This window comes from Anas platyrhynchos, chromosome 21 (assembly GCF_047663525.1).
Source record: "Anas platyrhynchos isolate ZD024472 breed Pekin duck chromosome 21, IASCAAS_PekinDuck_T2T, whole genome shotgun sequence".
Lineage (NCBI taxonomy): Eukaryota > Metazoa > Chordata > Aves > Anseriformes > Anatidae > Anas > Anas platyrhynchos.
In genome coordinates this window covers 17,972,400-17,981,338 of record NC_092607.1, presented here as the reverse complement: position 1 = coordinate 17,981,338, position 8,939 = coordinate 17,972,400, and the positions used below count along the sequence as shown (strand labels likewise).

The 8,939-nt window shown below is 52.0% G+C and overlaps 1 protein-coding gene across 2 annotated transcripts; it reads right to left on the bottom strand.

Moving 5' to 3' along the window:
- Positions 1-218: 218 nt before the first annotated feature.
- On the bottom strand, positions 219-8,153 carry LOC101798040 (uncharacterized). 2 transcript variants are annotated; one of them, XM_072026457.1, is made up of 11 exons: positions 8,062-8,153; positions 6,490-6,612; positions 5,641-6,067; positions 4,891-4,995; positions 4,195-4,341; positions 3,403-3,466; positions 2,814-2,874; positions 2,090-2,181; positions 1,784-1,826; positions 1,203-1,257; positions 219-1,012 (listed from the first exon to the last, which is right to left on the bottom strand). In XM_072026457.1, the coding sequence occupies exons 2-10, from the start codon at positions 6,596-6,598 to the stop codon at positions 1,226-1,228; spliced, it is 1,080 nt and encodes a 359-aa protein (XP_071882558.1). In that variant the 5' UTR covers positions 6,599-6,612; positions 8,062-8,153; the 3' UTR covers positions 219-1,012; positions 1,203-1,225. The 2 variants fall into 2 exon arrangements, with proteins under 2 accessions (XP_071882558.1, XP_021134549.2); XM_021278874.4 differs by lacking the exon at positions 8,062-8,153 and having other exon boundaries at positions 6,490-7,012.
- Between the last annotated feature and the right edge of the window lie 786 nt (positions 8,154-8,939).

The following is an 8,939-nucleotide window of genomic DNA, read 5'->3' as shown; positions in this document are numbered from 1 at the left end:
TTAAATTGCGAGGGAGGTACGGTCCTGCAGAGCTGGGCAGGGTTTAGGCCCAATTCTGGGGCTGCAGCTCGTCGTGGCTCCCCGCCTTTCCAGCAGGTTTGCCTATTAAATATTCTTTGCAGGCAAGTTACTCCTGTAGCTGATAGGGGAGATAAATAACAAAACCCTTGCAAATGCAAAACTCCTTTGGCAGTTTGGAAAGAAACCAAATCACGTGCTGAATGCAGATGAAGAAAAGTCCTTTTTATTGCGAGGAGTAACAGAAGGGATGTGGATCGGCCTCACCCACAATGCAGCACATCCAAACCCACTCGGAGATTACAAGACAGGATAGCATGTACTGTGATCAGTTCAAAGCAGAACTGTGAACAAATCAGCTACGTACATATTTAGATTAGATTGTAGGCCTTTCTTCCTACTTCTTAACAATAAGAAATCACTGGAAAGAGAAAAATTTCCTTTTCAAGTGGTCAACTAATCACAAAGCAGGAGGAGAGCAAAGACAAAGACTTACATTTCATCAGTGTTTGTCCCTTCTCTTTCTTCCCTTTCTGTGGATTTGGTGCACGTGGTGCACGCTCACAACATTCACGTGGGACCAGTGCGTGTGGAAGGACTTTCTGCCAGCTGCCGGCTGCCTCGGTCACACACTGGGGACGTGTCCCCGTGCCATGGCCATCACTGGCCCTGAACCCAGCCCCAGTTGCCTGGGGAGGACTTGTGGATCAGGCCACTGTCTTTGTCGGTGACTGTACGGCCACGACAGCCAGCAGAGCACACGGGCAGGACCCGCAGCTCCTGCCGCTGGCACCGCGGCAGCACTGCGGTCGGCACGGCTCAGCCTGGCAGAGCCACCAAATCCTGGTGAGGCTGAAATGTAAGGTAGAAGAAATAGCGTATTTTCTTGGTTGTGTTGCTCCTGTTTTCATGTCTGTGCTCTGTGCATCGTATCATCCTCCTCTCTTTGCTCCTCCTCCTCTTGGTGTAGTGGTGGGAATGGTCCGGGGGGCACCTGGGGATGCTGGAGATGAGGCTCAGGCAGTGCAGGGGCATCGCGGGAGCAGCTCAGCTTGGTGCAGCAGCCCCCTGTTGCCTCCCAACAACGGCACCAGGCTCACCCCGTTGGGCTCACCTTGCCTGGCACCAGCACCAGCACCAGCACACCCAGCTCCGAGCCCTGTCCCCGGTGAGCAAACCCTTACCTGAGGCACTGCTGGCCCTGTGCCTACTGCATGCTCCTGACATCGATGCCTGCAGCTGGGAGAGACGGAGCCACGTGAGAGCCCCCAGCCCAGCTGAGCCCCACGGTCCTGTCTGGGGCCCTGCTGTGCACCGCCTGTGCCGGGGAACCCTGGTGTTATGGGCAGAGATGATTTAGTGCCCTGAGGAATTCACCTCTGGGGAAGCTGGGATGGCTTCCAACTCTTTCTTCCCTCCTCTATATATTAACTTTGCATGCATATGAAGCTCAAAGCTCTTACAATCACCTCTGCAAATATTAATTAATCCTCACAGCATCCTGAGAACCATTATTCACTCCTACTAAGTAAATATTATTAAATCCTTTTATGAGAGGTGAAGTGACTTTTCCAGGGCTGTACAGAGCATGAGCAGGAGCACACAGACCTCGTTTTATGGTGTGACCGCATCCGCCCGTAGCCGCAGGACCTGCTCCCGGCTGTACCTGTGCCAGCACCGTGTCCCCATCCCACCCGCTGCCCCCGCTGCCACCCCGCTCCTGGCACCCTGCGGATCCCAGGGCTGCCCCTGGGGCTGCACTTACTCTGCAGGAGCCAGTCGATGAAGACAGCTGGAAAGGGGTATTTCTGCAAAAAAAGGAGGAGACGTTAACGGGTGTGAGTGCAGGCGCTGCGGCTGTGGGAAGGCAGGAAGGTGAGGAAAGGCAAGGGATGGGTCGGGGCCAGACCCGGCACAGCGTGCGGGTAGGGCAGGTCCCATTGCTCTATTATTGGTGGGGACACGGCCATAGGAGGATAGGGGCATGGGAGAAGGCTGGGGAGCGCGGGAGCCTCCATCCAGAACCATCCCTAAAGCCAGGTCCTGGGGCTACACCCAGCGCTGGCAGCACCTGCAAGTCCAGCTCCACAGAGTTCTCCAAGGTCATCGGGAAACTGGAGAGGGCAGACTGGATTTTCCCAAGGAGTCCAAAAAAGACGATGCCTGAGGAAAGAGAAGGAGAAGGAGAGGCAGGGGCAGAGGCCGCCAGGCTCGCAGAGCTGCCTGCAGTGCCCTGTCCTGCCCAGAGCCCCCAGGGCTGGTGCAGTCCCTGGGAAATGCTGTCCCTGCCCCCAGGTGCTCCCAATTCTCATTTTCCTGTGGGTCTCAAACCCCCTGGGTTCACAGGTGGTGAAAGCTGTTGTTCTGGAGTTATCTGGTGTATGAAATGTTTGGGTGACATCCTGAAAACTTTCCATGGAGTGAAGCAGCAACTGCGCCTCTGCCTGGCTCCAGAGCTGGGGAGGGACAGACATGGCTCTGGGGGCCACGCGCCGGGGCTGCCTCGCTGCAGCAGTCTGGGTCTGCTAATTATAAACCCTAATTATAACCCTAATTATAAACCCCGCAGTACGGACAGCAGGGTCCATGCACGGTGCTCTCACCACGGCGAGCAGTGGGAGCAGAGCCGTGGCCATGCCCCCAGCACACTGCTTGGTGTGGGGGAACCAGAGCTGCCCCTGCTGCGAGCAGAGCGACTCCTTCCCCACGTCCCATGCTCTGCTGAGGGCAGAAACACCAGTCACAGAAAAGCCACGTGTTGCTACAAAAATTGTATAGAAAAGTTCACAACTTACGGTTGAGAAATTGTAGTTTGATATTGATGATGCTGAACCAAATATTCACTAATGGGCAAAACTGCAACGGTAATAAGTGGAACAGCCTTGGTGAGAATATCGCAGTTGTAGCAACACATTTCACTAACATCTTTTGAGTCTCACAGACTTTAAATCAAGATGGAGCAATCAGCTCCTAGAGCATAGTTTCCTCCACGGAAAAAGAGCAATATAAATTGTTCAGCCTACTTCTCAAAACAGCACAGCTTCTCTTTAACAGAATAAAAGATTTTCTAACAAGAACCTTTTTTCTAAGTGAGGCTGTCACTTCTGTTTACCAGACCTTCTCCGTACGAAAAGGCATTTCACAAAGCAATTGGTTACAAATTATCCCGTAACATTGCATGATGGAATTTGAATTGCTTCTAACAAATAAATCCTGACTGTAAGAAAGATCAAGGAAGTTTGCAGAATTCAGTTATAGAACGTGGGTGTGTGTCTGTACACGCACACAAATCTGGATATGGATATGTAAATCTGCTTCATGCTTATGGGAAAAAACACTGATTTCAGCCAAACTTTCTGACATGGCAGGATTTCTTGCACTCACCAGTGCAGGTAGGAGAGACCGAAGAGAAGAGTTCAGCAAACCGCTCACCAAATTGGTGAAGAAGCTGGAAAGGAAAAAAGGCAGGAATTACTGAGGAGGCTGACAAAACCCAGGTCGCAGAATCAAGACAAATCTGAAGTGCAACGCTGGGTTGCGATGCTGTGAGCAGCGAGGATGAACACACATTCTCTTCTTTTCTCTCTGATGTTAAAAGATGCAGCAAGCCCACAGCTCCCCCAGGCTTTAGCAGGAATTATAGGTGCTCAGGACTTTTAGTTATCTGCTTAGTGAAATCTGATTGTTAACGGTAAATCTGTGCCCAGATTTGAGACTGAAATTTTGCCTCACTGCAAACACGCAAAGAGCTGACCCGTGGCTAGTCCTGCACATTATTTTAACCATTTCCAGATGCACAAACCAACTTCCCATTCCTTTAAAGGGTTCTCAAAAAATGGCTTTTATATGAGAAAAATTTAGTCTGCATGTTGCCACTGAGGCTTCCCTGGTGCCAACCTTCCCTCTGCAGTGCTGGGGGTCCCCAGCCTGGGGACCAGAGCCCAGCTGGGCAGCTCGGGGGGGCTGAGCCCTGAGAGGAGAGGGAAGGAAAAGCCTGTCCAGGAGCAAAATGCACAGCCGTGCTGAGGGCCAGGGCCAAGCCCCACATAAGCCCGGGTTGGATTCGGATCCTGCATGCTGTGGCTGTGTCCTTGCAAATCACCCCGGGACTTCTGAATGAGAAGCTGCACAGAGTGTCAAATTAGTATGGGGCTGGTGAAGTTTGCCCGCACTCACCCCTTTCGCAGGTTGACTTTAATGCCACCGTACAGGTTTCTGCAATCCTTAATGACCAACTTGAGGTCACCAGGGGTGTCTTGTGTCAACGCAATGTGGGATGTGATGTTCGTTTCCACCGAAGATCCGCTCAGAAAGAGAAATATTCTGAAAAGTAAGGGAATAGCTGTTGTGGCTTGGAGGGCTATGGAGAAGATGAAAGCACAGAGCAGCAGTCTCTGTGGCTGAGACACAAGCTGGGGCTCGGCTGGGGCTGTTTTCATCTCAGGACTTTCATCAGGCTCCTGTTCGGGTTAGCAGGTCATCGAGCCCCTGAGTGCTAACAGGCACGGGGGGTTCCAGGGCAGCTCGGACTTCAGAGGAAGGAAGGACTCATCTACATGAAAGAGCACAAAGCCTTCTTGGCACTTTGCTTCCAACACCTTGTTCACAGCAGGATCACCGCCTCTGCCAGCATCTTGGGGTTGAGATCTGGGCCTTGGTGAAGTCAAGAGCTTCTCTTAAGGAGAACAGGATTTCTAAAATGCATTGCGAATGCATATTCACAGCAGCTGCAGAGCTGCATGCAATGCACAAGCTCCCCTAAGAACCAAACGTTGGCAGATGCTTCTCCAGCCCCCTGAACCACCCCAGCTCCCCCACTCCCTGGGACCCTGTAACCCCACCACGCTTTGCTCTCCCACCAGCCCTGCTCACCCTGGCAAGTTGAACGTCAGCTTCGAGTACAGGTTCAGCACCAGCTCACCCCCAGGAAGGACCTTCCACGATGCTCGGGCTTTGTCCAGGCTCAGCATCTTCAACCTGGGGGTTGAAACCAAAGCCAACCCGAGCTGAGATGGGAGCAAGCCCGGCTGCTGCGAGCCGAGCTTGCTGCACAGCAGGTGGCAGGAGCAAGCCCTACAGCCTCATCCCTTCTGCCAGGCATTGGGCTTGTTACCCACGTGGATAGCTCTGGTCAAAAGGTGTAGGTGGGGAAGGGTCAAGCCCTGCTCCAAGAGGAGAGAGCTTCGAAGCAGGACCAGGTTGCCCAGGGCTGTGTCCAGCTGAGTCCTGGCCATCTCCAAGGACAGAGATTCCCCCACCTCTTGGGGTGCCCATCGCAGTCACATCACCGTCATGGGAAAGACTTTTCCTGGACCTGTGTCTGGTTGGGATTTCCCCTCGTGGTCTGTGTAACAGGAAGGATCTGGTCCTGCCCTGGAGCACCTTTTTAGGGGAACCCACACCTCTGGGCACCACTTGTTAGAAAAATGCAGTTAAGTATCTGCTATTATTTACTACTGCTTTTTTTTTTTTTTTTCTTCTTCATCCCTATTGCTATTATTTACTCTTAAAGCTAAGTTTTTAAACACCAGGCTCTTACAAGCTGTCACCATGTCAGGGAATCTGGTGGAAGGGCCATGGATCTGCAGTGAGCATCACCGCCGTGCTTCTGCTCTGACTTACCAGGCCAAGTGCTGTGTCGACTTGTCGGGGACTGCAGCACCCAGCGGTCCTCCTTCACCCAGCAGCCCTCCAACTCCTCCTTCACCCAGCAGTCCTTCTTCACCCAAAAGACCACCAAGTAGACTTCCATTGCCTACAAGCCCTCCTTTTCCAAGCAGCCCCGTGCCAAGCAGCCCTTCCTCTCCAAGAAGGCCTTTATTGCTGAGGAGGCCGGTGCCGAGGAGCCCTTCCCCACCAAGGAGACCTGTGCCGAGGACACCGGCGTTCTTGGATTCATTTTCAGTGCCAAGGAGACCTTGACTTCCTCCACTACTCGGACTCTTCTTGCCAAGAAGGCCCGTACCAAGCAGCCCACCTTCACCGAGAAGGCCAGTGCCAAGAAGCCCACCTTTCTTGCTGAGCAGACCTTCACCGCCAAGCAGACCTCCTGCAACAAGCAAGTCCCAGTTATTAATCTACCTTGTTCAGAACATCATTTTTTTTCTTTTTTTTTTGCCAGCAAAAGGGTCACCCTGCGCATCTTGACTGCTAAACAAAAACGCTTCATCACACCGCATCCTCCGTCCCCGCCAGGCTTCGTGCCAGCTGGGACTGCCTGGCTGCTGCCCGCGTCTCATTCTGACAGACTGAGCAAGCTGGCAGGTCGTTCCCTTTTAGCTAAGACTTTTAAAAAACAACCCAAATCCCTCTGTGGTGCCTCCTCCACCTGGGTGAGTCCCTGCCAGGGACATCTTTGCCCAGGTGGGGCCAGTTTGGCAAGTGCCAGGGGGTGCGGGCAGCTGGGGTATGGGGACACGCTGGCACCAAGGGGACACCGAGGGGACACCGTGGGGAAACCTCGGAGCTCACCGGCTGTGGGCTGTGCTGGGCCAGACCCCAAGATGCCCCCCAGGTTGAGGAGGCCCTGGGAGGGGGGCAGGAGGCTCCCGAGGATGGTGAGGCACCAGAGGGGCAGCATCTCCGTCCCAGCACCTGCCGAGAGACCCACATCAGCCCAGGCAGTGGGACATGGTGGCCCTGGGCCCCCACCACTCCCCAGCGGGGAGGAAAATGGCATTTTGGAGAGAGCAGAGGGAGGAGAAGAAGCAGGAGGACCTTGTAGCGAGAGAGATGGATTGCTTCAACCTGCTCAGAAATGGCCCTGAAATAAGAACAGATAAAAGGGCACAGCCGGATAAAAAATGGTGTGTCAAAGCCACGTCCTTCTCCACCTCGTGAAGAACACCTTGCATTATGAAAGCTCAAAGCACAGCCAAAATCAGATTCACTTCCCCGTGGTCAGGCTGTTTGTTTTTCTCATTTTGCTTCAGTCAAGCCTCTGAAGAGAGCCCATTTTTCTGTGTTTGAGCTGCCTCTAGTGACAAGAGATCACCCTTGGGGATCTCATGTTCCCACACCACTTGGTCTTCTTGGGGTTGTGACCAGCACTGTGACACGCTGGTTTATGCCAATAAATATGTTTGCAAAGAAAGGAAAAAGGCAATTGCCGAGCCATTTCTATAGGTCTCGAGTCCAACAAAACACACATAGCCTGCACAGCCCACGGCGTGGGCCCAGCCTGCCTGGCGTTGTCTCCTTTGTGAAAGACAAAGTACGATCTGCATATTGCAGCGCTTCAGCACTAGGAAATAACGTTATTTAGGTCATTCCGAACAACTTATCTGTTCCAGATACTTTTTAAAAAATCCTTCTATGACAGTTCTTGGCACAATTAAATTAGACTTTAATTCACTAGACTGTCTTTTACATTTTCCCTTTGATCAGCACGTAATGATGCACAGCTCCTGTAGCTGTGATTATTGAACAGAAGAGAAAGATAGAGGCTTGAGCAGCTTCGATTGAGAATTGTGTCAAATAAAATCAGTGGGATTTGTTGGAGGGTCTCTGCAAGACGTGTGTAGCATTGTAAGAGGATGCCAAAATGGGTTTCAGGTCTTTTAAAAGAGCTCTTAGAGAGAATATGTGATAAAGCAGACAAATATCTATGCAGGTATTAACTATATCCAACTAGTCAGTACATCTCCTTGGTCACTCACATTTAAGTGAGCTGAGCAGCTTGTACATGCAAAATGTATGCATGGCTTTGCAGATAAGTGCCTATTTCATACCAGCTGAGATTAGATCTGATAAGCTGAAAATTGTTCTGAATTCTGGTCAACAAGAACAATTAAAGAGTCCTAGTCATTTCTTCTAGCTCAGTCATTATAATAGACTTAACAACAACAAAAATAAATGTGGAATTTGACAAGCAAGAGCTCTACTGGCTTTAAAAATTAATTTTCATAAATGATTAAATGCTGCTACAGAAATCAAAGGAAAACATCATTAAAATTCTTGCTTTTTCAAGCCGAGTTACACTTTGCTGTAGGTCGTCTAATGGGAACAGGAGTTCTGTGGCTACGGTACCTTTATGCCTCTTACCTGGAGCCCTTTGAAGTTGCTGTGCAGCTGCCTACAGCCTCTTATCTGCTGCTGATAGGGAGCAGCTCTTATATACCCAGCAGAGTGCAGGAACAAGGAAAGTACAGGGAAGGATGAAATAGGAATAATTTCCCCGTGTGGGCTCAGAAGCACGAGCCCTGTGCCAGCCTGACTAGCAATGGACCGAGGTGCAGGAGTGCTGGCCAAGCCAGGGGGCAGCCCCCTCCTGCCCTGCAGCCCCGGTGCTGTTATCAAAACTGCAAGCAGCCGGGGCACACACAGCTGTATCAGTGCAGGGATGGGGATGGGGACAGGGATGGGGACAGGTCTGTGCCCTGCAGGCAGAACCAGGCACAAGCAACCATCCCAGGGCATCCCTCGGTCCCAGGGCAGGCATCCCTCTCTCTTCCCTCTCTCCTGGCTGCATCTCCAAATTTGCCTGGGATGGGCAGACCCCAGCCCCTGTGCTGAGCATCACAGCCCCTCTGAGACAACCACACGGTGGCCAGGGTTGTGGTGTAGGGTCTGGGGACATCCCCGGTCCCTGGCTGAGTGGGTGGCTGAGGGGGACTCAGGGCAGCTCTGCCATGGAGGATGCTCCATCGGGGTTAGGAGGGTTTTGTCTGCGTGCAGGGAGAGGACAGCTGCCTCCAACAAGCGAATTACGCACAACAACAGCATAAGGCTGATTTTAAAAAGTAGTCGCAAACTAAAGGGTTTGTGGATTTACGGTGTGCCAGCTGCTCTGTGGAAACCACGCATTACCCAGAGGTAAGCAGGAGATGGCTTGTGTCTCAAAGGAAGATCCGAGCAATTTAAAGCAGGCTTGAGAGTGAACAAATACAAGCAGAGGGGGAAATAAATGCTGATAGGAAGGG